The sequence below is a fragment of the Podarcis melisellensis genome (assembly GCF_964234715.1).
Source record: "Podarcis melisellensis genome assembly, chromosome: 4".
Lineage (NCBI taxonomy): Eukaryota > Metazoa > Chordata > Lepidosauria > Squamata > Lacertidae > Podarcis > Podarcis melisellensis.
In genome coordinates, this window is record NC_138531.1 from 81,845,679 (window position 1) to 81,873,408 (window position 27,730).

The following is a 27,730-nucleotide window of genomic DNA, read 5'->3' on the forward strand; positions in this document are numbered from 1 at the left end:
TTTCACCATGTGTACAAAATAGTGTTGAATACTATTGTCCTTGGGTCTGCTCAGCCCTGACTGCAATGTCTGCTCTAAAGTAAAGTCTTGAACCCTGCAGCACTCCTAAAGTACAACCTTCAGGAGTGATTTTCCCATACTGGCTAGAGAGCTACCGGCCAACACCGTCATCTTGCTGCCAGTCAAGCTCTACACCTTTTCTGTGTAGCAGGGGCAACTTCTGACTCCTCTGTGTCTGACTCTGTGACTCAGTCTCAGATCATTCTCCTGACTGCCCCTCCCCCCATCGCTCAAACCCTCTGCCTCTAGTCTAGCACATTGCAGCTCATCGCTTCTGCAGACTGCTCTGCAGTGTCCTACACCACAATCCAGGATCTAAGCCATGGTGGGCAGCTCTCACCACTTTTCCTCAGCCAGTCCTTCCCTGACATTGTGCCATTTTGAACCAAGATGGTAGACCAAATTAACCCTATTTATTAAATAGTAGCTCCCCTCCCAAAAGAATTTATTTAGGGCTAGGTCAAATGGTCTTCAGGTCAGGCTGGAATACTGGGTTGGTATGGATGGATGGGTTGGACAGCCAACCCACAATTTCACAAATTGCACTATACATTATTCTCTTTTTTTTGTCCATCGACTTCCCGGGCAATGCTGGGCACTCCCCACTAGTACCTAATGTTTGCTAGAGCTTATTCTAAATTAAGTGCACACCTTACAAACATGCTAGGAACGGTTAGGACATTTTTCACTCATTTATTTACTTTGGCAATGAATGAAGAGGAACAGGATTCTGAGTGGGCAAAGGGTGAAGACTAGGGGACCGTTTCCAGGCACAATCTGGTTTGTTGCACTAGTAACCTCAGATATTATGATCCAGTATGTGGGGACCCCTATATAAAGCCACGGGGGTGGGGGTGGGTGTTGTTGCCTTACCATCTCTCTGTGCCCCCCTGCTGTGGAAGCTCGTGCCATTAATCCGAATCTTTAAATGTGCCACAACACCCATTCTGTTTTTGTTAATTCACATTCCTGAAGGTTGCTAAGAAAAATTATGATTGATTATCAAGCCTAGTTGCTAATGCACACCCTCCTCTCAACAACTACAGCTTGGTGGAGATGTGGTCTCTATTTATTTAATAAGGGAGCGGTATTGAATAGCACAGTAGTGGGAACCAGCTGAAGGTGGGCATCTAGAAAAGATACCAAACATTACACAATCATCACAGAACAAAACGGGGAAGGGGGGAAAAGGGTCGATGGAAATTTATTTAAAATTTATTTTATTTATTTAAAATTTATTTTAAGGTTACATGATAGTGTTACTACCACTGTCCCCACTTGCTGGATCATCACCTTGTCCTGGTGAGTGGGCTTGCATGTTCATATGACCCCTGTGAACGCAGCCGTCGGGAATCTCATACTCCCAGCAGGGTCACCCAAGACGGTAAGGTCAAAGGGAAGGAGCTAGACAAAGAATGATCCAAGAAGTCCTCAACGGCAGAACAGGCGGATGATAACAAGTGGTATGTTACAACGGCTATGAAGGCGGATGAAGGCTGCAGCAGATGGGAATCTACCAGTTTGTCGTGACTGCTTTGTGCCATCGGAACAGAGCCCTACTGCGAAGATTTTGCTTTGCAGAAGCTTACGAAAAGCTAGGTCTATCACTCAACATCCAAAAAAACAAAGTGCTGCACCAACAAGTACAAAATAACCCCTCTGCAGCGCCACAACTCCAACTCAGTGGTGTAACCTTGGAAAATGTCAATCACTTCTCCGACCTAGGCAGTTATTTTTCCACAAGGGCCAACACAAGGGCGAGTGCTGATTTCTCCCCATTGAAGTGCAGAGTGTTTGAGGGCTGTGACATTCGCAGGGAAACCAAGATGCTTGTTTACAAAGCTATTGTACTGCCAACCATACTGTATGCTTGTGAAACATGGACCACTTATAAACGCCATCTCCAACTCCTCGAAAGATTCCATCAATGGTGTCTCCGAAAAATTTTACACATCACTTGGGAAGACAGGCGAACTAATATCAGTGTACTGGAAGAAGGAAAGATCACAATGATTCTTCAACATCAACTTTGTTGGACTGGTCATGTTGTGTGGATGCCTGATGATCGTCTTCCAAAGCAACTACTCTATTCAGAACTTAAAAATGGAAAACGTAATGCTGGTGGTCAACAAAAGAGGTTTAAAGATGGTATCAAGGCAAATCTAAAAAAATGTTGTATAAACACTGACAACTGGGAAACACTGGCCTGCGAGCGCTCCAGTTGGAGAACAGCCTTTACCAAAGGTGTCATGGACTTTAAAGACACTCGAACTCAGGCCGCAAGGGAGAAGCGTGCCAAGAGGAAGGCACGCTTGGCAAATCCACACGTGATCAACTCCTGCCTGGAAACCAATGTCCCCACTGTGGAAGGACGCATGGATCCAGAATTGGCCTCCACAGTCACTTATGGACTCATTCTTAAAACCGTGTTTATGGAAGACAATCTTACTCGGCTATGAGTGATCGCCAAAGAAGACGACTACTACTGCTTTACTATTTGGGGTTTTTAATGGATTGTGATCTTAACCCTTGGCTTTTCTTTGTTTTGACATTTTATTTATCCTGATTATGTCTGTTTTTCTTCTTTAATAAATGCCTTTTAAAAGGAACCAGAATATAGGTTTCGCAAGCTGGAACCGAGGGGGCCCCGAAACCACTCCTCGCCTCCTCAGAGACAGAGGCCCCACCCTTTAACTGCCGCCGGTTTGGAAAGACGAGCGCAGTATTTACTAACGACGCCTATTGTAACGTCCTTTTTTTTTGCAGTGCTTCATGGGAAATGCAGTCGATAGCGGGCCGACTTTTCCTCAAAAGCGAGGATCGCGGCCGCCAAGAACTGCAACTCCCAAGAAGCCTCGCGGCCGGCATTGTCCAGCCTGTGGCGCTGGGAGCAGGGAGGATGGCGGCAGGTTTGTAAAAGGTCTGGCGGCTGTATTCGCTGCGGCGTAGCAGCCCGATAGGAGGGCGGGGGGAGGTTGGCACTCGTGGAAGTTTATGTTTCCTCTTACGCCGTTGTGAGGTAATTTGGGGTCTCCCCAAATATGTGCGGAAATCGTCTTACTAGATTAGTCGGTCTCCAGAGGCCGCCTTCTTTTCTTAATTTTGTCTTCTGTGTATGTCTGTCCGTTGTGTTTTATTCTCCTCTTTCCCTACACTCTGTATTTATGGGTTGTTGCCTTTTAATATGAGAGAGCACAGGCGTTTGTGACCCTGGCTGAGGCTCAGCGCAGTTGTGGCTTCTCTGAGAGAGATATATATATATACTAAATATTTTGTCTCTCCCTGTGTTAAGCCCAGACGCTTATTTATTTCAAAAATTATACTCTTCCCACACACCCCTCTTTGCGATAACGAAAGCTGAGGTGGCTTTCAATTAAAAATCACAAATGGCAATAAAATTAGAAGCAATACCAGCTATGAGTCCTGATTCTTAAAACTTTTTGTTTCCTGTTTAGTTCAATAATAATTTTATTATTTATCCCCCCCCCCTCCAAAAAAAATCTGGCTAGGTTTCCCCAGCTGCTCTGAGTGGCTTCCAGCAGAATATAAATACATAATAAAACGTTAAAAACATCAGATGTCTTCTAAAAGTTGTGCACTTCTTAATCTCCTTGACATCTGAAGAGAGGGTGTTACTGCCGAGAAGGCCTCTGTCTGGTCCCCTGTAACTTCCTTTCTCACATTGAGGGAACCAGCAGACCTTCAGAGGAAGACCTCAGCGTCTGGGCTAATTGATGAGGGGTAGAGATGCTCCTTCAGGTATGCTGGGCCAAGGCCATTTAGGGTTTTAAAGGTCAGCACCAACACTTTGAATTGTGCTTGGAAATGTACTAGGAGCCAGTGAAGATCCTTTAGGACCAGTGTTATATGGTTATCTATGTTATACAGTTCTATTCTCTGTAATCCAATATTTGATGAGGGTTGATATTTCCAAAACCACTGAGATTCTTTCAGGAAACTTAGTTGAGAATTTTAAAGTCAAATTTAAAACTTCTTAATCTTTCTTAATGGTGGCTCTGAGTCTTTTATATGTTTTATGTGTTTAATATGTCTGGATTATAAATTTTTATGGATTTAATTGTTTAAATTATGCTGGGAAAGGCTGAACGAATGAGTAGTATTAGTCTTTTTTTTTGTTAAGTTTTATTTGCTGTTATAATCTGAATTAATGTTAAAATACGAATTAATGATTGCCTAGCCTGCCCCATAGGGACGCGGGTGGCGCTGTGGGTAAAACCTCAGCGCCTAGGACTTGCTGATCGTATGGTCGGCGGTTCGAATCCCCGCGGCGGGGTGAGCTCCCGTCGTTCGGTCCCAGCTCCTGCCCACCTAGCAGTTCGAAAGCACCCTTAAGTGCAAGTACATAAATAGGTACCGCTTTATAGCGGGAAGGTAAGCGGCGTTTCCGTGTGCTGTGTTGGTGCAGGCTTGTCAGAGCAGCTTCGTCATGCTGGCCACGTGACCCGGAAGTGTCTTCGGACAGCGCTGGCCCCCGGCCTCTTAAGCGAGATGGGCGCGCAACCCCAGAGTCAGTCACGACTGGCCCGTACGGTCAGGGGTACCTTTACCTTTAGCCTGCCCCATATTTCATGTAACCAAGACTGAAGGACCAGGCTGGTTCTATCTGGACTCTAAGTGAACACTGTCATGCAAAGAATGATGGATTCTGTGTATCCACTTGATAAATCTTTGTTTTATTGTACAGGTACTGAAGTTGGGTATCAAAGACCTTGGCCAGCGATATAGATTAGTTAAGGTTGGACTACAATAATTATTTCCCAGATGGCCACCTCTACAGATATGAATTGGGAAGAAAACTTGATCGCACACTGGATGTCTAATGCTCCCCGTGCTGGAGTTATATTAAATCCTGCTTTCCATAGTTTGAAAACCACTAGAGCACTCAGTATTGACGATGCCTCACCAGGTATTTCAAGTAATTCACTACACAGCTCCAGCAGCATTTCTCTAAGTGAAAACTCTCTACAGATACAGCAAGCTGTTGCATTGAGCAGTCCTTGTGGGGACAAGTTGGACATATCCGAAACACTTTCTCCAATTTCATTTGCTAAGGAGGAGCAAATGCTAATTGTTAAAGATGCTCCAGGTCAGTGGGTAGCCCTGCAAAGCGATACTGAATGTGATCAGCTGGATGGTCTGGATGAAGAATGTTGCACTGATCTACTTCTTCGAAAGCTTGAGCAGGTAAAAAAAAAAAGCCTCTATTTACACCTATTATTTATTCTATCTAGAAAAAAAGCAGTAGTATTTTCAAAAGTCAATACTGCACAATTTGTGACCCAATAAGCTGAACTTGTATACTGAGCCCCATGAAACTATGATGCTTCAGTTGTGCTATTCACTACTATATTCTGGCTCTGTTAAGGAGGCAGTTTAGCTTATCCTTTGGCAGGTACATTTATGAAACAATGTTGTTTTGCTTGAGATTGGTAGGCTTTACTGATGAATTGAGGCTTGAATTTCAGTATGGTATTGCAATGCCTATTTGTCTATTTTAATTCTAGTTGTGTATTAATATGTAATTGTACAGTCCAAATGGCACTTGTTGGACTTGGGCCCTAGTGTAAATTGTGGTCACTTTAGTGTATTCTGATGTGTCTGTAAACTATTTTCTTACAAATAAAGATTAGATTAATTGCTCTAATATACGAGTTCTAATAATGTATTTGGCTTCTTAGCTCAAAGGACTGCAACAGCACAAGCAGGAACAGCTGAAAAGGCAACAAATGGAGCAAATCCAAAGGCTAATGGAAGAACAACAGAAACTACTTTCAATGGTCTCTGAGCAGCAAACACATACTGGTAAGGGGACATGCTGAAATTGTCTTTACAACTGTAGCATGGTTAAAACAGACAGAAATAGATAAGTTTTTTTATGCCTGGACAGTGCTAAAATACATAAACATTGCTTAGTCAAATAGTTATTTGGTCAGGAATTCTTGTATCAAATCAGAATAGGTACCAGGGGCTGCTTTCCATATTACAGCTTCCCAATAAGGATCTGTCCTTGCAAGTTCCTCTTGCATCTTTAAAATTAGTATTTATTGGGATGTTGCTCAAGCTCTGAGACATTTGGGTGCTGCTAATGTTTGCAGGTCATTTTCTTTTGCTTGTATAAACTGACATGCCCAAGTTGCATTTTAAGGACAGAATGAACATTGTGTGATTTCACTGGTGCTGGGAAATCATATTGTTTAGAATAGTTTTCTTTAATCTTAAACCCACCATGCTGAGCACAGTCCATAAGCCATTTTTTGTGGCCTGCCAGTGGTCTGACATCTCCTCTTGCCCCTTTTTTGTGTTTGCAAGGCCAGATAGGCAGCAAAAACAGGAGGCTTACTGAGCCCTTAGTGGGCCACTGCATAGCTGGTGATTGTGCTTAGCTCAGTGGGTCACAAGATACACCAATCTGTTCTAAAAAGAGATGCAATACTCATGATGACAATATTGACTACTGACTACCAAGAAATGGAAGGTTCTAGTTATTTTGATGAGCTTCTTGATCAAAGATGAAGTAAACAAATAGTGGAATATACAGTGGATATTACAAAATCCTCAACCAGAAGTTTTGCAGTTGTTTCTTATTCATCTTTTGCTACATGGATAGTTGGCAACTGCATGCCTAAAGCATTGCGAGGTTTCAGGCTTTCTTGATAATGGTTCTAAAAATCATGTTACTGGCAGAATACATAAAGACAGGAAAAACCACACCCTTTCTGCTATTTCTCTACAAATATCCTCTGCTATGGTTTTCTGTTTAACTGTTAAGGCTTTCGTGTAATGGAAGATTGCTTGAGTCAAAGATGTGATCATCCATCTCACTCGCCTCCTGTGCCGTCTCTTCCACCACATCACAATGGAGACAGTGTTTATTGGAACAGTGGGCCTTGCATTCCTTCTCCTGTTGAACAAAAGGATTCTCTTCAAAAATCCAAGAATGGCCAAATATTGAAGGGAACCATCTCTGCAGATCCTTTTTGTGAAAGAGAGGCTTTAGATTTGTCTTTCAAAATGCAGAATGAATTGAAGGTTGAAGATCAAAGTGACATTTCAGGTAAAACATTCATCTAACTAAACTAATTATTAATATTGCCTGTATGAATACTAATATCAGAGGTTTTTGTAAAGGTTGCTGAGAACATATAAATATTGAGGTCCAGAAATGTGCTTGCGGAAGCTGAGCATGTTCTTTAATTCTGGTGAGATGCTGCTTTTTCTCCAGAGTTTCAAGCAGTACAAAGGAATCTTCCAGACCTACCACTGAGTATCAGTGGTAGATCATACAGTGGAACCTCGGGTTGTGAATGTGATCCGTGTGGGAGGCACGCTCGCAACCTGCAGTGTTGCATCTGTGTGTGACACAATTCGGGGCTTCTGTGCATGTGCAAAGAACGATATAGCGCTTCTGTGCATGTACGAGCACCAAAACCCAGAAGTAACCTGTTCCGGGACTTACGGGTTTGGCGCGTCCATAACCCGAAAACGCGCAACCCACAGCTTTCGCAACCCGAGGCATGACTGCATTTTGCTTCTTTCTGAGCCTTTTCAAGGCTCTGCATAAGGCGTAGGAAATCTCTTCCACTCCTAGCTCCGTAGTGCTAAGAGCTGAGGAGGAGATGGACTTTCCCCCCAGTAGCACTGGGCCTCAGAGAAGCTCAGAGCACCTTTGATGCTCATAGTGGTAACACAGAATAAGACACTGCCTGTCCTCCTTGGAGGCGGGGGGTGAGTATCAGTCCATTAGTGAGCAATTATTTGGTTGACTATTAAGGACAATCAGATTTTAAAGATCACTTTAATACTACTTTTCAGCCATCTTCTGTAATAGTAGTAGTAGTAGTACCGTAAATGCATTGGGCACAATTCATTCATGCTATGGACACAGAAGGCCCAACAGGGCTCAGCAATAACCTCACCCCAGGTTACAGGCAGTAACATGGACTTTAAAGGGAAGGGGAAATTTTTGTAGGATAGACGTATTCTAAGCAAATACATAAAATCATTGGTAAGCATGGAGGCAGAGGATATGATTATATTGAACCCTGTTAGGTTTCCTGATTATGCCTATAACATTTAAAGTGGTGCAGTTCGTATGTTCACATCATGAGCTCAGAAATATTTTAAATAGCCCTGTAAAGTAAATATTGCACATGGGGTGGGGGCTAAAGTTAGGAGAATTAATGGTATATATCAGACCATCTATTGAGTTGGAGGGTGAGCTGAGCTGAGATTTAACTTTCTACTGAGCTACACCAAATACCTTCACTCAGTTAGAGATGAAACACATTGTTGTTTTGCATAGGAGATCATAGCGTGAAGAACTTTATTCATTAAAAGAGCTTCTGGATTTGCAGTTGTTGTAAAGATATGGCTGAAAGATAAATTGACTGGCTAGACAATGACAAAGGGACTGATTAAAATTCAGTTCCAGGTTCCTGCTGCAATTGTGTCACAAGTGTATGTAGGCAGGTGTAACTTTCGGGACTGATGCCTGAGTTTGCTTATTTTCCTCATAATTCCCTGTGTTTTCCTTTTGTGTTTGAATTGTAAGCATGTGGGCAGGGACTGTTTTTATTTTATTTCTGTGCCAAGGCATCTTACATATATACAAAAAAACAAACTTTAAACTACAATATCCCTACAATACAGTACAGTACAACATATATGTCTGTGTTGTTCTTATGTAAGCTACTCTAATGTCTGCTCAACTTAGAAGTTGAGAAAAAAATATTAAATATTAGTGAGCTAGTAAACTGGTACTTCGAATAGAAATTGGCTAGCTGATCAGCTGCACTGCTTTTTGCAACAGATAGCTCAAGAGGCCTTCTGTGTCTTGAATAAGGACTTGATCAAACAAGGAAAAGCAAGGTTTGTAACTTGAATGAAGGGTGGGCGGGCGGGGGGGCAGATCTCCTCTGGCTTCATGCCAGCTGATTGAAATGTCAAGTTTTTTCTTTATTTTGCAGGAGAAAATAGTCAGATTCTGGAGCAAAATCTACTTGGACATGCAGATGGTGACATTAGTTGTAAAAGCACCAGGGATGCAGAGACCTCTGAAAGCCGGACTGGAGGGAAGTGCTTGGAAACACCCAATGCTGAGGAAAGGTGAGTTTGTATGCAAAATGGCCTTGATACCTAGTGAACAACCCCCCACTTCCCAAAAAAGAAACCCAGTTGTGAAGGTAGAAAACGAGCAGTGGCAACTACCCAGTGTATTGCACAGAGTGTCATATGTACAATGACCTGAAAGCTGGACAGAAGTTGTGGGTGTATGCTGCTTCTCTGCGAGTCAGGAGCACACTGCACAAGATTTCTGTCCCCTTGAGACCAAGGTAGCTAACCTGGAGAAAATGAAAGAAGCCTTCGAGACATAGTTGAGGTGTCTTATTATCAGGGTCCTCTTCTGTTATGGGGAATGAGGGTCTTTGGGGAAGGAGGTTGTCACTCTGAGAAAGAGAGACATGATTCCTTTTAATAATAGTAATAGTAATAGTAATAATTTATTATTTGTACCCCGTCCATCTGGCTGGGTTTCTCCAGCCACTCTAGGTGGCTTCCAACAAAGATTAAAAATACATTAAAATGTCACACATTAAAAACTTCCCTGAACAGGGCTGCCTTCAGATGCCTTCTAAATGTCAGGTAGTAGTTTATCTCTTTGACATCTGAGGGGGGGCGTTCCACAGGGCAGGCACCACTACTGAGAAAGTCCTCTGCCTGGCTGCCTGTAGCTTTGCTTCTCGCAGTGAGGGAACCGCCAGAAGGCCCTCGGCGCTGGACCTCAGTGTCTGGGCAGAATGCGGGGGGAGGGGGGGAGACGCTCTTTCAGGTATACTGGGCCGAGGCCGTATAGGGCTTTAAAAGTCAACACCAACACTTTAAAGGGATCCATTCCTTTGTGATGAACCAATATCCTGTATTTTATAAGATCTGACAATAAAATGTGAGTCTCTTGCAATAGACCTGTTGCTGCTAATATTCAAGAAAGAAAACAGACATTTGAAGAGTTCCTAGAAGAACAGATACGACTAGAAGAACAACGGCTGAGCCAAAAAGGAAATAAAAAGGTTAGTAATTAGAAATGCTTCTTGCAGTGATATATAAAATGTATAACAACTGTGAGAATAAGTTCCTGCTTCAGTTATGTTGGTTTCACTCTTGTAGGTGCAACACATGAAATTCCACACTTCCCAAAAAGTTTTATATGAGTACTTTGATAGAGCAAGCAAGACACATAAATAGAAATAAAAGAAAATGAAAAGGTCTTTTTGTTTTTGATTTTTAGGATTCTGAAAGATCAACATTCCAGACACCAGTTGCAAAACGACCCTTTCTAAAACGAGGTGAAGGTTTAAGAAGGTTTGCTGGTGCAAAATCCAAAGTAGCTAATCAGAAAGAAAGCAAAGTAACTCCTCACCTTAATGCATCAGAGGTAAAAAACTCTGCTAAAGCAGACAAGCCACAGCTTCACCGGAAAACGGCCACTTCAAATAAAGAACAAAATTCTGACAATTTTGTGTCTAAAAATAGTAATCAGAATGGTAAAATGAAGAAAGCTCCAGCTCTTCCCGCTCGAAAAACAGCAGTGCTCAGAAGTTGTGCTGGGAAAGCCATCCCTTCATCTACAAGACGAAATCCCAGTGAAAGGAAATCTGGACAACTGAGAGAGTTTGCCAGGTCAGAAATAAATGGTGAAAGAGAAAAGAATAAAGATAATATAATGGCACTTGCAAAGCTGGATGAAATTGGCTGCGAGTTACCCAAAGAAAAGTATGCGCAACCAGCGCAAGTGACCAAACATCTTACAAATTCCTCTGAAAAAGACCTAGACCTCTCTTTTGAACTTTCTTTCCAGAAGAAATTGGAAAACTGGGATACTGAAAAGGAAAAAGAGGAAATTGAATTGGATGAATTTTTGTTTCTAGAGCAGGCTGCTGATGAAATTTCCTTTGCCAGCAATTCCTCACTTATTGTAAGGATCTTGGATCAAGGCCAGCAGATTTCTACAGGGCGCAGACTGTCTTCTACTCCCGTTAAATCAAGGCAGCAACAACAGCAGATAAATGTGCAGGACGCTACAGCTGTAGAGAACAGAAATGGAGACGCATGTGTTTCCCAACCAGCAAACAATGAGAAGGACAGAGGGATGATCACTGAATCCCAGGCATCTGAAATGCTGAAGGATCATCAAAATAAAATTGACAGTAAAATGCTTCAGGCTTTCCCCACCGAGTTTCAAGGTTTTGGTGACACTGAGTGGGACGAAGATAAATCTGGTGAAAGTAGTGATGTGACTTTGGGGTCTGAGGAGGAATTTGAGACTACCATAAAGCCTGCTGAGAGAGCTGAAAAGTTTGATTTAAGTCATAGAGGTGACAGTCCTGAATTTTCAGAGTACAAAGAAGGCACAAATAGAGATGCCAGCCTTGGCTTACTGGAAAAAAATGTTGGTAGTATCCAGTGTAGCAAGATAAACAAGGGTTCTGAATTTCAAACTGTGTGTTGTGCAAATGGAAATCAAGTTGATTTTGATGACGAAACATCGTGGACGGACTTTGACGAGAATGGGAGTCGGTGTACCCAAGTACCAAATGATGACTTGGTTATTAAAGGACCATTGTCCCCTGACTGTTCAGCTACGAATGAGGCATTTTTTCCAGATAAAAGGATCAAGAGGAAGATTGCCGTAGCAAAGAAAGGGGATGTTCTGGCCAGGCAAAGTTCGGCAGACAGTGAGGCAATTGCACCCCCCACAACAGATCTGATGCTGAATCTCTTTCCTTCTCTGAGGCCCAAACAGAAGGTAGAGGCACAGCAGAGACATGATGCCAAACCCAATGTGTCTCAGGAAGAATCAGGAGGTAAGCAAGAGGGATAAATGAGTATTGAATTGAGCATAATAATCAGTCCCAAAAATCTCCTCAATAGCAGTAGTAATCTTCAAAGCCTATATCCCTCTGTCCTGCTTTTCAGCTTGCATTCTCAGTGTTTTAGATTCTTCAACAAATTGCCAAGCAATTTATTGGAGCCAATTTGCTTTTCAGACTGGTTTCTATTGTAATGGCTACAATTTTATGTGTTTTAAGCCCATTTATTTCATCCAGTCTTACAGCGACTCACTCATAGTTTCAGTCTGGATATGTATGCGTAAAAGCTGACCTGGAAGTCAGCGGAGTTGGCTTTAAAACTCCTATAAAGATGGCAAAGATCAGAGAGGGTGGGAAACTGGTAAAACGTTACCACACAACTGTATGGTGCATACATTGGCATTTGTGCATCAAACATTGCGCACCTGTTCTTTGTCAGGAGACACGGCTCGCTCCCAGCTATTGAGAGAGAAACTTGTTGAATTGGAAGTTGAAATCGAACGGTTTAGGGAAGAAAATGCGTCCCTCACAAAACTTCGAGAAGAGCGTGAGAAGGCTTTGGAGAAGTTCAGGTAACTTAAAGAGCCTGTCTGATTTCTATCCTGTTGGTGCGAAGTTGATTTAACCTAGAGCAGGCTTGCCACTTAGGACCCACCTGCCATTTATGACAGCCCATTCATTTAAAACAAAATCCATCCTTTCCTGTTAAAAAGCTCAAGGTGGCTAACAATGTATAAACAAGAAATGAAACCCACATTACTAGAAGCAGCAAGAAACAAAAAGATAAAAGGCAGCTATTGAAAACAAGTGCATAGTCTCAAGTGATAAAAACATTTCAATGCAGCTAATTACAATACAGTCTGGTGCAGAAGCTTAAAATGACCCCCCCCCCAAAAAAAAACCCTCCAATAAGCAGGAAGGAAGGTTCTAATGAAGTGATGGGAAGAGTTTTCTTTGAGAGGGTCTTTCATAACCTGGGTGGAGGCCACTGAAATGGTTATGAATAGTATGCCTGGTTCTACTAGGGCCCTCTTTTGGGTGCCGACTAAGTATAGTTCAGAGGAATGCACAAGAGAGCTTAAGATATTAACAGACGAGTGGGTTCATACAGGACTAGGTTTCCCTTCAGTTATCCTGGTCCCAAACCATGAAGGGCTTTAAATTCGCCACTAGCAATTGGGACAAGATACAAGCTGGAAGCCAGGGCAGTTGTTTCAATAAAAGAGTCACATACTCTGATGAACCACTGAGCTGCCATGTTTTGTACCAGTTACAGGTTTCTGGACTTTCTTAATAATGAGGCCCTATGCAGAAGGCATAGTAGCCCAGCTGTACAGCATGTGTTTAAAATGACATGCAGGATAATGTGCAAGCCAGTGGGACCCATAGAACAGGGGCAGAATAGTACCTAGAAGTACCTTCCCTTAATATGAAATCTCAAAGCACTGATAACAGTTGATAACAATGCAATTGACTAATTCAGCTGCAGTAATAGATGACAGAGACAATGCATCATACAGGGCTAATTAATTTAGTAGTTTGCAAACAATAAACTATGCAGCTATTTTACTGGGCATTTGGAAATTACCTAATTTGCTAATCAAGAAATATTGTGGAGTTTCTGAAGATATGGCCTGTTGGTTTACCGGGATTTATGTAGAGAGCCAAGAAGGATGGTTTAAGAAAGCTTGAGGTCTGTTACAGCAACAGTGCCTGGTGGTTGTGTTCTAGGAGAGCTTTTTAAAAATATACTATATGGGGTGGCTTGTGGAGCTAACAATCCTAAGTTATAATGTTATCAATAAAACATACAATTTTTCAAGGAGCAGCATTTTTTGCTGTTCTGAAATAATTACTGTAAATTTTCAGGAAAGAAGTTGCTGACTTTGAACAACAGAAAGCCAAAGAGCTCTCTCGAATAGAAGAATTTAAAAAAGAAGAAACAAGAAAGCTGCAAAAAGAACGTAAAGTTTTTGAGAAGTATGCACAGGCAGCTAGAGCTATTCCAGATAAAAAGGAACGGGATGAAATTCAGGTATGAATGCAAGGGAAAGCCTATTTGGTTACTTTGATTGGGATCAGATTTACTGGTTGTTGATTTAAGGTGAAGAATGTCCACTGAGTAATTTTATTACAGGTATTGCATTTATTACTGCAGTGTAAAGTGATTTGTCTTTTTCTTCAGTTTGTGTATTTTAACATAGCAGAAAATGACCTGCTTGCATGTTGTTTTCTCAAGGCTTTGAAGCAGCAAATGGCGACCTTGCAGGAAGATTTAAAAAGAAGAGAGACAAAATGGTCAACAACCCATATTCGTCTTAGAGACCAGATAGAGGCTTTAACTAGGGAGAATGTGCAACTACGGGAAGAGATCAAAATTATGGAACGATTTCGTTTGGATGCTTGGAAGAGAAAAGAAGCGTCTATAAGCAAGAAGAAAACTGGCTGTGATAAGAAAGCAGAGTCAGCAGTAAGGTTTCTTTCCCCCTTCTTTTTTTATAAATAATTTTTATTAACAGACCAATCAAATCAAATCACATAAATTCCTAATTTTAATTTTTTGTTGGGGATACCCATATTTCAAGTTCCGAAAGGGATCCAATCCTCTTGTTGCTGCTGCTTTAAAAGTCCACAAATCTGTCCAAATAATGTTCACAATTCTGTCCAATCCTTTCTTGCTGTTTTCCACATCTCTTCTAGTTGTTTTCATATATTTTTCCTTTCTCTTTGTCTTTGTGGCCTCTGATAGTCTCCATAAGTGGGTTGAAACAAATTTGTATTCCTGTGTGGATTTTTCCGTTCGTCCAAGAGTCATATTTCAGACAGCTACCATATTTCATCGCTTCCATAAAGAAAAACATTCTTGCTGTTTACTCGTTAACTTTTCACAGGTCTGTCACCTCTTTCTCAGTCCTCGAGGAGGTTCTGCCAGTAATCCAATATGAAAACAAAGCTTCCTCCTCCCGATCATAAATCTTTTGACAAGACCTGTCAAAATGGTGACTCCCTTTTTGTTGCTGCGCCATCAAAAGCCCTTGCTCTTTTCTCGCTCTCACAAGCCAAACTTTTGGTAGTAAATCATTTCCACACAGTTTTTAATAATCCTGCTTAGGTTGGTTATGTGACGGTTCTTTTTGGGGAGGGGTTATTGGTTAATCACATAGAAGAAAAGGAAAAAAAGTCCCCTCCCCATCCAGTCCCGCTCCGACATACTGAACCTGGTGTATTTTCTTCATGTTGTATTCCGTTAAATCCAACCCGTCCCTCTCGTTTCACAGAGGTCACTTCAGTTAGCAGTCTTCACTCCCGTTCTTCACTTGAAATATGTGCATTTGCTTCTTTTCCAATTATATATTTTGAGCTGATGCAGCCAGTGCGCTATCAGAGACAGCGTCCGGGAGAGCCGGACTCCACCCGAGGGCTTTGTGCCTAGTGCCCTCACCCCCTTCTTTCAAATCCGGGGGTGAATTATAGACACAGCAGGAAGGCAGCATTCCCCATTCCCTTGGGGCAATGAAGGGAGGCTGCAAACTCCTATATCAGCCTCTTAATTCTTGTGTGGGTCAGAGAGATGTTATTGTCGGCCATCTTCCAATGCGCCTCCTGGCGGCCCCCCTGTTTCTTTCCCCCTTCTGACACACTCACACTGGGAGACCCGGGTTCAAATCCCCACTCAGTCATGAAGCTCACACTTTCTCTGCCTAACCTATTTCCCAGGGTTGCTGTGACAATAAGAGTTGCGTGGAGGAAAAATACACCTGAAACTTGTCTGAAAAGGATGAATTTAGGAAACACAAACTGCCCAGGCACCTTAGGTTGCACAAATTTGACTTACATTTGCATATTCGTCATTATTGAGAGTCAGGCTGATGTTTTTGAGTCATTAGTCTAGGCATAGGCAAACTCTGGCCCTCCAGATGTTTGGGACTACAGCTCCCAACATCCCTAGCTAACAGGACCAGTGGTCAGGATGAGAATTGTAGTCCCAAACATCTGGAGGGCTGGAGTTTTCTATGCCTGCATTAGTCTGTCTCTTTTGGTAGGAGAGTTTTGTGTGTGCAGCTGTCAGGGTAGAATCATTAATGTGGGACTGTTGGGACAGAACTTTTCAACTTTTTTGATTTGAAAAGCTGCCTTCATTTCTAAAGTGTTTGAGCGAGTATCCGGAGTCATGCGAGCACACCTTTCCTCCTTACTAGTGCTCCCCCAATCCAAATCTGCTCTGGAGGATTCCTCAACTGTTCAGGGCACATGTTGGCAGGTTGTGGAGAAAAGAGTGAGAAGTCCCCTTGGGTAGGTGGCCACTGTTGGCTTTCACTCTATATTATATATTACTGAACAGCTCTCAGGCACACAGTTCCAAGTATGATTAAGCAAAAGTGCATACATGTTGTAAACAGCTTCCTACCATATTGACTTTAGTTTTATGTTGCAAATAGCTTTGTGAGCTTAATTTTGAAAAGCGGTGTATAAATATGGTAAAATAATCACCTTTTACTTTTCGGGGAAAAGGTTTGTGTTCCTGAATATTATCATTGTAGCATTTTAACAAAAGAAATTCTCAATAGGCCCCTGCTTTACATTCCCTCCCAACAGCATTCTCCAGCTATATTGCAAAAAAACCAGACTCTGCCTTCAATTCCTCAAGCAGAAAAGAGCAGCAAGATGAATGGCAAAAGTGATCTGTCCTCAGAAGGTAACTATACTTAGGATACAGTATCATTTCTAGTAAGCAGCAATATGACATTTTACATGCAAATCTGTATGTTACATACCTTGTCATTCTGACACTTCTGCTGCCTCCAAAGAAAACCCCCTGCTACTGGTATGTTTTACAGTAATTTACCCAGGAAGCAGTAATGCCACTGATAATATTTAGTGTGGGCCTCAAATGAAATAAAACATGAGGTAGCAGAAAATTAGAGAAGGATGTACCTACCTTCTCCCCATGTCCTAGGAAATATAAAATATTAGAATCATATTTTTATTCTTGTTTGAAATAGGAAGACCCTGTGCAAAATTTAAACTAGCAGCTGCATCTGAAGAGAGTCGCTTGAACAATGTGGCAGTGACTTTTGAAGATTCCTCCAAAGCATTTATGGCTGTAAGTAAAGTACAAGAATGTTGGCTCTTGGTTTCATAAGGCAGTCTAGGGCAGCATCAAGGAAGTAAGAAACCGCTGGGTTATGTTAAATCTCCACTTGCTCTTCTTGACTGTTCATGCTGCTCCTTTGGTTGAGAAATAACTCAATTTTTATGGATCAAATTTATATTCAGTATAAAGGTATGCAAGGTTATAGATACTAAATTCTAGGCAAAACAGTGTTACATTCTCATTTAAAGAATGTGGGATACTGTAGTTGTATACAGTGGTACCTCAGGTTACATATGCTTCAGGTTACAGACTCCGCTAACCCAGAAATAGTGCTTCAGGTTAAGAACTGTGCTTCAGGATGAAAACAGAAATTGTGCTCCGGCGGCGCAGCAGCAGCAAGAGGCCCCATTAGCTAACGTGGTGCTTCAGGTTAAGAACAGTTTCAGGTTAAGAACAGACCTCTGGAACGAATTAAGTACTTAACCTGAGGTACCACTGTAATAGATTTTAGTCCCGTTTTGCTATTGGCATCTTTTCTCTATAGAACAGGAATAGAACATGCCTTCAGGTGTAGTATTTTGTGGGATAAGCACAGTCCAGGAAATTTAGGTTTGCACATTTAAACCATGGCAGACACGTCATTGTGGAAAGGGTCCTTTAACGGTAGTCTGAAGACTTCAGTAGAGTATTTCAGTTTACATGAATGAAGCTTCTCTTGTGGAGAAGTTCCCAATTTGTCACCATTTAATGCCCACAGTAATATGATTTGACTCTCAAGACAAATTTATACAGTTTTTCCCACCTCCCATTTCAGAATTTACCTGGTAATGGAACTGCTGAATCATCACCATCGCTAAGTACTGATTCATCAGACGGTGAAGACGAAATAAAGAGTGAAGCCAGTCATCCTGATGGAAAGGTAGTAAGTTGTTGTTTTTTTCTAGCGCATGGGTGGGGGAACCTGTGGCTCTCCAGATGCTGCTGGACTCAAACTTCCTTTGGGGCCAGCCAACATGGTCAAGTTCAATGGGAATTGTCATCAACATCAGGAGGGCAGCAGGTTTCCCATCCCTGCTCTGAAGCGATTCCAGAAAGTAGTACCGGGAGAACATTGCCATGTAAAGGAAATGCTTGCTCTTTCTTGCCTCAGAAAGGATGACCAGTTCCATACCTGCACCACCTATGGAAGTGCAGTGCTGCTGCTGCTGCTATGCTTGGGAGTCTTTTTCGATCTGAACTAGATGTTTATGCCATTCTGCCTAATTTTCAGAATGGAGCCCAAAGAACGCAGGGAAAAATAGGAGGTGGTAACTATTTGTGTATTTTTCATATTCATATACCACTTAACTACTATCGTATCTAAGCACTGTACAAAAATCAGAAAAGGCGAAAATTGGTTAAAACTATAAAACCAGACATAAAGTCTTCTGGAATAAAAGTCTGGAAGTTGAGGGAGCTTCACCAAATTGGGCCTGCAATACTAAATGATTGGGCGGTCTTTAGGGTATCCTGGACCCATGTTGTCAAAGCCCTTGTAAATAAAGACAGTCTTCTCAATAAAGTTTTGCTATCTATACCAAGAGATTTATGCATGTTCCTCTCAACTAAGCTTTCATGCTGAATTTAGGTCCAGGCCCTATTATGCAGAAGAAACCAAATTGCCTACTTTTATACAGTCTTGCAGCTGTTTCCCATGTATTTGCCTAATACTCAAGGTCAGTTCATGCTCAGCCACAGTTAATGGTTATACCCCACAGCAAATGTGGGAATGAACCTCAGGCTTGTATGATCTTTCTCAGTGCACAGAGAAACACTTGTGCTTATGTGAAGGCCTAACTCGAGAGTGATCTGCCTACCAAAAGGGGGTGGGATAGTTCTTTTGAGTGTGTGTGGCCCACTCATGTAAGCCCACAATTAGATAAGAAAAATCCTACATCAATTTCTGGGCCTCTGGATTTGTGAAGCATGCTCCATACTCTTGAATCTCTAAGGGCACCGTATTTAGAATTGGGAGGGATACTATCCCTTATTAACAGATAAGCTGTTTGGGTTTGTTTGTTTTGGCCCCTTCCCCTTTCTTATTCTCTGCTCGGCTTAGCCTATAGAAGTTCACAGTCAGAATTGTTACAATATATGCTTTTATTTCACTTCTTTCAGGTTGAAAAGATTTTAAAAAATGGATCCCACCTAATTATTTTCCCCAATGGCACCCGGAAAGAAGTGAGCTGTGATGGGAAGACTACAACTGTAACCTTCTTTAATGGGGATGTAAAGCAAGTTCTGGATGATCGGAGAGTGGTATGTATCCAGTAAGAAGTATGTGCCATTCAGATATGGACAGAAGGTTCTGTTAATGCTAAATTTGTTAACTCTTCTCAACAGATATACTATTATGCAGATGCCAAGACTACGCACACCACCTACCCCACAGGCTTAGAGGTCCTACATTTCTCAAATGGACAAATAGGTAAACGGAGACCTGGCTGTCTTGCTTGTAGCCGTTTAGGGAAGTTTTTATATTTAATGCTGTATTGTTTTTAACACTCGATTGGGAACCGCCCAGAGTGGCTGGGGAAACTCAGCCAGATGGGTGGGGTATAAATAATGTTTTATTATTGTACTGCTCTATAAATTGCTGTGTATTTGTGTGTATTGATGCCACACCATTAAATTGCAAGAACTACTTACAAGGCGTATGAGTATTCTGACATGTGGTATGCTCATTCATTCCTTGCAGAAAAGCATTTTCCAGATGGAAGGAAAGAGATTGTATTCCCTGATCAAACCATTAAGAATGTGTACACGGATGGGCGGGAAATGACCATTTTCCCTGATGGCACCATTGTCCGCACGCAGCAGTAAGATTTATTTTCATAAAACTATTTTAAGGATTAAGTTTGGACTGCATTTACTGCAGCCATATAGAAAAAGTAAAGGTAAAGGTACCCCTGACCAGTCACGGACGACTCTGGGGTTGCGGTGCTCATCTCGCTCTATAGGCAGAGGGAGCCGCAGACACCTTCCAGGTCATGTGACGGTCTTTATGCTACCCTTACCCAGTCTGGCCAGCTTCTGGCAAACCAGGGCAGCACATGGAAATGCCGTTTACCTTCCCGCCAGAGCAGTACCTATTTATCTACTTGCACTTGATGTGCTTTTGAACTGCTAGGTTGGCAGGAGCTGGGACCGAGCAACGGGAGCTCACCCCGTCACGGGGAATCGAACCGCCGACCTTCTGATCGGCAGGTCCTAGGCTCTGTGGTTTAACCCACAGCATCACCTACGTCCCATATAGAAAAAGTAGTGACACACATTAAGAATGCCCTTTGAGGAAACAAGACTGTGGAGGAAGAGAAAGGCTGTCAAGAACGAAATCTTCAGTGCTGACTGTGTTATGACGGTCTTCACGCCACCCTTACCCAGTCTGGCCAGCTTCAGGAATACAGGATGGGTGCCAGAGAACATGAAGCTGCTGGGCAGATGTCAGGATGATAATCTCAGCAATTTAAGAATACTTCCTGTGTAGGCTAAGATTTGTTGTGCTGAAAGTACACACTGGGAAGAACCCAAATGATGAGAGGCACAGATGCTGCTTAAAGTTTTAAGTAGGAAGCTGTAGTAGGTATGGCAGTTAGACCAACAGAACAATTAGCTGCATTCTTAATTGTACCTCCGTCAGAATTTAGCTATAATGTAATGTCAGGGAACTGCCATCGGAGCCGAGAGGTGAGGTAAGGCTCCCCAATGATGCCGGAGAGGGAACTAGCAAGGAGAGAGAGAGAGCTTCCGCTGGGGAAGGAAACCAAGGTGACACCAGGAAGAAAGGAGAGGCTGAGAGTACTTCGGAGGGAAGGCTCCGAGACTCTTCCAGTGAGATCAGTGGGGAGAGCGTAGGACCTCCGCTTGGCACGCCTACTCTGCGCAGAAGGCTTCCGCGCAGAGAAGCGAGGCGGAGACTTGCTGTCAAGGAATTCTTATGTTGGAAGAAGTTCAGGAAACGCCCACTGACGGATTCTGCCAGTGACTGAGACAGTTGCGCTGTTAGGGCTGTCAAAGGTTTAGCCATACAACTAGCTTGGAGCAGTTTGGAATTTACGCACAAGCAACCCCAATTCCCATTACACGTAACATTGGTTTTAAAGGTTGCCTTTCTATTTTAAGGGATGGAAGTAAGGTTATCGAGTTCAGTAATGGCCAGCAGGAAGTGCATACAGCCCATTTCAAGAGACGGGAGTATCCAGACGGTACCGTTAAGACAATGTATGCTGATGGACGCCAAGAAACGCAGTATGCTTCAGGTCGAGTTAGAGTTAAAGATAAGGATGGTGAGATTATTGTGGACACCATCCTCTAAACGTTCATATTTTGTTCAGGTCTTAATATTTATCCATGTTTTCTCTTCTCAGAAAATGTTTGTAAAGGTTGTACATAGTAAAAATGTTTTGTCAATAAACTTGTTTTTAAAGATTAAGGCTACTCCTACTCACACAAGTCCTAATATGTAAACAGCAATACATTTCAAAAGTGACACTTAAAACTTTCTGTTTCTTGTTTTCGGACAACAACTTGTTGCCAAAGCAGGTTACAACCTTTTTGAAGCAATCATACACACTTTGTTCCTTTTTACAGTAAGCCCACATCTTACATTTATTTAACCTAATAAACCAACACAAGCAAGATGTTTTCTGCTTCAAGAACAATTTTTAATGAACATCCTTTAGTACTTGCACAAAGCAAGTACTTCAACAACTTGCAACAAAAAAGTTAACTGCACTTATCAGGGAACAAACAGTAACAAATCCAAATGAAATCTCTTTATTCTGGTATTGTTTTCATCTAATGATCTGCATCTGAAAAACAAAAACAAAAAATTCAAAGCCTACAACCCTTGCCTTGATGTTGTTGTATTAAAATGTTGCATGCTCTCCCATAGCAAAAAGCCAAGGTGGGCAACTAGTATCACACTTGCTGCATGCTTTGCTGCATTAATTCTGACTGGAGATGAGGCTGAGGGTCACATTTATTTTGAGGTAACCTTTCCCTGGCTGCATTTTTAGACTTTCAAATCTCTTTCCTCCTATTCCTAGCAGGGGCCCAGACTCCAAGCTTTTATTTTAAGATGAGTGTCTATCCCTCTTAAGCAAAATATGAAGCAAAATCTGCAAGCACCTGTCTAAGCAATTTCCATGAAATGAGCAAGTCTTGCTGCTCGTCTCTGTTTTTCACCAGTAAGTTAAGTCAGAGCTGTGACTGATGAATTGCTTGAGTTCCTAAAGAGCTTGTTTTCTCAGCCCCTTTAATGCACTTTCCCACCTTTTATTTTCTAAGCAGAAATTTAACACATTAACCTTTGTACAGAAATACAATTATAGGAAAAACTTCACCATGGTCAAACTCTCATTTTGTTAAGCCATAAACCCCATAGTAGCCACTGTGCGGCTGGCACCTTGAGCACTCTCAAAATTCGTCTTTCGCTCCAAAAATGTTGGTAACTTCTACTTAAAATGCTAGTTATACTTACTCTCTGTTCTATGACAAATTGGCATGCAAAAATTCTATTGGTTGAGTTACTAATGCAGGTATATAATTTTAAAATCTGGACATCTGTTGAAGTTGTCCGTTTTTCATTACAGTTTGCCTACTGCTTCTAAGCAGCATCTGCAACAATTTCCCAAATTATTTCAGAACGTATTTCCCTAAATGCCAGTTGCTGGTATTTGCAGGTGGGGAGAGAGCACACTTACATTCAGAATCTGGCAGTCCACAGTGAGAACCGAGTGCTGGATGAGAGGGTCCTGATTCAGTAGGACTCTTACTATGTTTTTAAAAATGCCCTCTCGATACAATCTTTTTCATTTTTTAAAGCCTTTATTTCCTTATTGAGACTACAAAATGAACCATCTTAAAACTGACAAAATACAAATATGTCTATGCAATTCCTGTTTGGGGATTGTGAGTGGCAGAGTTTTCAATGTTTTAACTCTGTGGTGCCTTTAAATGCCTACCCTGAGACCTTCTGGTGAAGGGTAGGAACTCAGATATTTCTCTAGAAGTAGTTTTATTCATCTCTGGTTCTTCGCATTTGACAACTAATAGTAGGCCATTCCACCAAGCTACATGGATTATTTCCATTCCGGCCAGTTATTGTAAGAACTGCAACGTTACTAAAAGTGCCAGCCTTTCCCTTCCCTCATTTTTCCTTTTTCCTTGCATCTTTTAGAATGTAACCTTGAGGACAAGGGCAGTCTTTGTGTCTCTACTGATCTGCAAGCTCCCTTGTGACCCTTTAAAGTTGAAGAGTAGTACAAAAAAGCTTTTTATAGATAAAATTGAGTGTGCTTACCAGTCACTAAATTAATTCAGCAAATCCCATTTCTACTAGTTTCATGTGAACTAGGTGCCCATCTTCATATACAAACACGGTATGCTCTGGTGAGTGCGTCTGCAAGTAAGATATATGGCCAACATCAACAGGCAACATTTGAGTTTCCAAAACTATACAATGAGGAGAGTTCTAAACTTCTGTTCTTGGCTATCCAAATCTTGTCTGCTTCCTAAGCAAAACTCAATTATAGAGGGGTGGCAGTGGTAGTTGATGAAACTAATCCAAGACAGAATTGTAGGCTTTCACTAAGGAGTGTTCTGAGAGAATACTGACACCCCCCGCCTCACAAAAAGCCCCAAATATGGAAATGATGTTTTACAGGCAACATTTATCACTCTTGCACAGACTATGGTATTTAATTTAACAAGTAACCAGTAGAAATTGGTATAACTCCCCCCCCCCAGAACAAATCTTCATTTTGTCCAATGTGAAACATAACTGGCTGGATAAAGTTGTCAACTTTTATGCTTAGTGCAGTGCCTGCAGTTTTTACCTGTCCAGAATGGGAAAAGGTAGTGGAGGATGGGGGGAGGAATGATTGAGGAGGGGACAGGAAAGCACAGCTGAGATACATCCAGTGGTGCGGACAGCAAGTTGCAGAATAATAAGCCTTATGAATGAAAAAAAGGACTGGGCTAAAGCTTGCCCCCCCCCAAGTCCTCTAAAAATCATTCAGAGGAAATCATATGAATGAGATAGCAAGAACTGAAGTGCTGGTTCAAATTGGCCTTGGAACTTAATTTGTGTACAGGAGACCCTCAACTTACATGTGGGTTGCATTCCAGGGATAGTGTGTAAAGCCAAAATCTTTTGTATAGTTTGAAACACAATGGGTTCAATGGCGGGTGGGAGTGCTGTTCTTTCCCCCCCAGACACCCTCCCCCTTTTAATTTTTTTTAAATCAAGAACGTAAAGCTGAATGTGTACAAGTTAAATATGTGTAAGTTGCAAGTTACTTGTATTTATTTATCGCAGTCCTATCCCACCCAAAGGATCCCAGGGTAATAAACAATGAAACAGCAAAATAATACTGTTTTCTTTTAAAAACATTTTAAAAGATCAAATATCCTGTTCGCTAAGTAATTTCAAGGTTGCCGGGAACAATACATTTCAGCCATTAGATGTCCAGGTGAACAGTAACCTTTTAAAATTCCACCTGAAAACTGAAAGTGGGAAAGGGAATTTACAGTTAAGTCTGTGGAGTTGGCTGGGATAAAATAAGGGAAGACTTTACCAGTGAAGAAGCATACAGATTTTTCCCTTGGAAGCAGTCTATCATGGTCCACAATGCTTCCATGCTCCATTCGGAACAATACGGAATTTTTGTGTGTGACTCACACAAAGCTGGTTTAAATCCAGCCAGCAGAACTTTGAACGCTTGAGCAGGATACTGCATGAACTCAGGAGGAAGCTGACGTAACCTGAGGCAAAATTAAAGTCAGTGAATAACACTATTCAAGATGACAGGCCGCAAGCAATTTGTTAGCTGCTGCAAAGTGGTGGTAAAAGGATGTTAATATGTATATTCAGTACAGACCAATTTCCGATCATAGTTTCCCCTGTCTTGAATAGCAATTTGCACTAATACATGAGCAATGTATAGATTTACCTGCTTGTGGGCACTGTTTCGCTGGATCCATAGTCAACAAATTCCACCATAATCAAAAGAGGATTGCATTCATGAATTGAGATGAGCTTTGCCCGATACCAGAAGCCATCACTGTACTTTGCAAGGCAAGGCATGTCTAACGAAGGGAGAAAAGCTGTTTAAATTTCAGCGCCCAATGCTGCAATCTGACTAACCTGCAATCTGGATCTGGCTCCCAAGTTTTATGCACCCCCATTGCTTTTTAAAAATAAAGTTAATTTGCAGAGGTTTTCTAAACTGACTGCTCTCATAAGTTCTCTACTGTGATACCAAAAGGTTCTGTGCCCCCAAATGTGTACCAATTCTTTTTTTAAAAAGGGTTTTTGATCGTGCCCACTTTGATATGCAGAGGGTGGATCATGGGCGAGTGAAGTCCTCCAGCTGAAAAAAGGGTACCCCCCTCCTATAACCATTTATATTGCATCGTGGATCACCTTTAGCTAAGCAAAACTGGGAAGGCATTAAATACAATTATCCAAAGGAATTGATTTAGGCTTGCGTTCTATGTCCTACTGATCTTCCAACATTCAGCGTCATTGGATGGCTCCCTAGCTATCACATCTCATAATAGTAGAAACTGTAGATAACGTTTTGCAGATGGCTACTGTGTGCCAGAAACACTCCACGGCTGTCACCTCCTTTCCCAGTTATCACGATCTGTTTTTTTTTATGTCCTGCAAGAAGTGGAGTGACAGCTAAACCCACTTGAGAGACTTCCAACACCCGAAGGAGAACAGAATAACACACATCAAAACACCCTACTATATTTTAATAAATACTTTCTATAGTTTAATGGAGCCCAGTATTTATCATGAGATACTTTCATCATTAGTGATGCTTCAGCTAAATTATTGCAACCTCATGGTACAGTGGTACCTCGGGGCAAGTACTTAATTCGTTCCGGAGGTCCGTTCTTAACCTGAAGCACCACTTTAGCTAATGGGGCCTCCTAAAGAATCATCCTGAAGCAAAGTTCTTAACCCGAGGTACTATTTCTGGGTTAGCGGGTGTCTGTAACCTGAAGCGTATTGTCAGGCCTGGTCGAGGTACGACTGTACTAGCATCAGTGTAATCTGAAGTTCAGCAGAAACTCACGAGAATTCATTGCATAGTTTTTTTATAGCAACAAGCATAAATGAACAGCTTTCAGGAGTTTGTATGCTGTGAACCGCCCTGAGATCTATGGATATAGGGCGGTGTACAAATTTTAAAAATAAGTCTGTTTTCCCTTCTTTGATTCTGAATGCAAGCAGACCGTAGGGAAGTTTTGTTCTAAAGTAGTTAAGTAACTTTTCACCTTCAATTACAGAATGTATAAATGCAAATTACCAAGAAATAATACAGTGGACGCCTGGGTTGTGAACGTGATCCGTGCGGGATGCATGTCCGCAACCCGCAGCAGCGCGTCTGCGTATGCGTGGGTTGTGATTTGGCACTTTGCGCATGTGCGACAGCCAAAACCATCTGTAACCCGAGGTATGACTGTATACCTTTCCGAAAATCAGTTAGGAAAGGGATGGACTCCAAGTTCTGATTACACCGTCTCAAGGCTTGGTCTAGAGTTTCAACGTCCCCACTGACTTCTGTATCATCTTCATGGTTGGGACTGTCTCGCTGATCAATGGTAATGTACACCTAGGGCACAGTAATTGGTGTCATATATCAAAAATATATATCAAAGATCTTGAAGTGAGAGCATCGTCCAACATACAGGATGGACCAATCTCCCAGTTTTGACTATCGGAATGGAATCAATACTAGAAATACTAGCAATTGCCCATGGCAAGTGCCCATAAATCATAGACAGCTTCTTAGGCAGTCTTACCTCATGCTTCAAAAGCTATCGTTATACATCTCAAACAATGGATGTAACTATTTATGAAGGATCCTAATTCTCACAAGTTCAAGTTCGAAAACACAGGATGAGCTGCTGTGAAAGGATGCAATTACAACAGACCCGATAACAGCAAAAATATTTACTTCACCACGATACCTCATTAGGTGACACAACATGTGTTACTTTAATTGGAAAAAGTTCTCCAAGAACAGGCAGCGATGGCGAGGTATAGGGTGGCAGTAGGGGAGTATCTACTTCAGACATCAGTAACTCCTAGGGAAAAGGAGGAAGCAGGAAATCTTTATGTGCCTAGAGATGCAAGCAGCAGCAATATGAGCTGTGCACAGAGAATGACAAGGAATGCAACTTGGGTGCACATGAATAAAGTTCATAGAATCATAGAGTTGGAAGAGACCACAAGGGCCATCGAGTCCAACCCCCTGCCAAGCAGGAAACACCATCAGAGCACTCCTGACATATGGTTGTCAAGCCTCTGCTTAAAGACCTCCAAAGAAGGAGACTCCACCACACTCCTTGGCAGCAAATTCCACTGTCGAACAGCTCTTACTGTCAGGAAGTTCTTCCTAATGTTTAGGTGGAATCTTCTTTCTTGTAGTTTGGAACCATTGCTCCGTGTCTGCTTCTCTGGAGCAGCAGAAAAAGACCTTTCTCCCTCCTCTATGTGACATCGTTTTATATATTTGAACATGGCTATCATATCACCCCTTAACCTCCTCTTTTCCAGGCTAAACATGCCCAGCTCCCTTAGCTGTTCCTCATAAGGCATTGTTTCTAGGCCTTTGACCATTTTGGTTGC

General features: G+C 41.9%; 2 protein-coding genes across 5 annotated transcripts in view; one reads left to right on the forward strand and one right to left on the reverse strand.

The window, feature by feature from the left end:
- The first annotated feature begins 2,569 nt into the window (after positions 1-2,569).
- On the forward strand, positions 2,570-21,514 carry CPAP (centrosome assembly and centriole elongation protein). 3 transcript variants are annotated; one of them, XM_081909582.1, is made up of 17 exons: positions 2,570-2,980; positions 4,766-5,265; positions 5,760-5,883; positions 6,851-7,135; positions 9,048-9,186; positions 10,043-10,148; positions 10,367-11,942; positions 12,388-12,520; positions 13,818-13,983; positions 14,188-14,418; positions 16,545-16,644; positions 16,952-17,052; positions 17,858-17,962; positions 19,201-19,341; positions 19,426-19,510; positions 19,781-19,901; positions 21,205-21,514. In XM_081909582.1, the coding sequence occupies exons 2-17, from the start codon at positions 4,843-4,845 to the stop codon at positions 21,395-21,397; spliced, it is 4,029 nt and encodes a 1,342-aa protein (XP_081765708.1). In that variant the 5' UTR covers positions 2,570-2,980; positions 4,766-4,842; the 3' UTR covers positions 21,398-21,514. The 3 variants fall into 3 exon arrangements, with proteins under 3 accessions (XP_081765708.1, XP_081765707.1, XP_081765709.1); XM_081909581.1 differs by having other exon boundaries at positions 2,570-2,969; XM_081909583.1 differs by lacking the exon at positions 2,570-2,980 and adding an exon at positions 3,059-3,079.
- Positions 21,515-21,724: 210 nt separating this feature from the next.
- The window catches only part of RNF17 (ring finger protein 17), a 43,540-nt gene continuing 37,534 nt past the window's right edge, over positions 21,725-27,730 (reverse strand). For both annotated transcript variants that reach the window (XM_081909547.1, XM_081909546.1), the window contains 6 exons: positions 27,070-27,186; positions 26,567-26,711; positions 25,038-25,173; positions 24,663-24,849; positions 23,387-23,485; positions 21,725-21,893 (listed from right to left, as the gene is read on the reverse strand). In XM_081909547.1, the coding sequence (XP_081765673.1) occupies positions 23,393-23,485; positions 24,663-24,849; positions 25,038-25,173; positions 26,567-26,711; positions 27,070-27,186 (678 nt within the window). In that variant the 3' untranslated portion in view covers positions 21,725-21,893; positions 23,387-23,392. The remainder of the gene's footprint in view (positions 21,894-23,386; positions 23,486-24,662; positions 24,850-25,037; positions 25,174-26,566; positions 26,712-27,069; positions 27,187-27,730) is intronic.

Bases quoted from the DNA above. Each gene is read 5' to 3' on its own strand.
- CPAP (XM_081909582.1), top strand. From the start codon at position 4,843: ATGGCCACCTCTACAGATATGAATTGGGAAGAAAACTTGATCGCACAC. The intron at 5,884-6,850 runs GTAAGGGGACAT...TTAACTGTTAAG, and splicing joins TGAGCAGCAAACACATACTG to GCTTTCGTGTAATGGAAGAT. The intron at 13,984-14,187 runs GTATGAATGCAA...TGTTTTCTCAAG, and splicing joins AGGAACGGGATGAAATTCAG to GCTTTGAAGCAGCAAATGGC.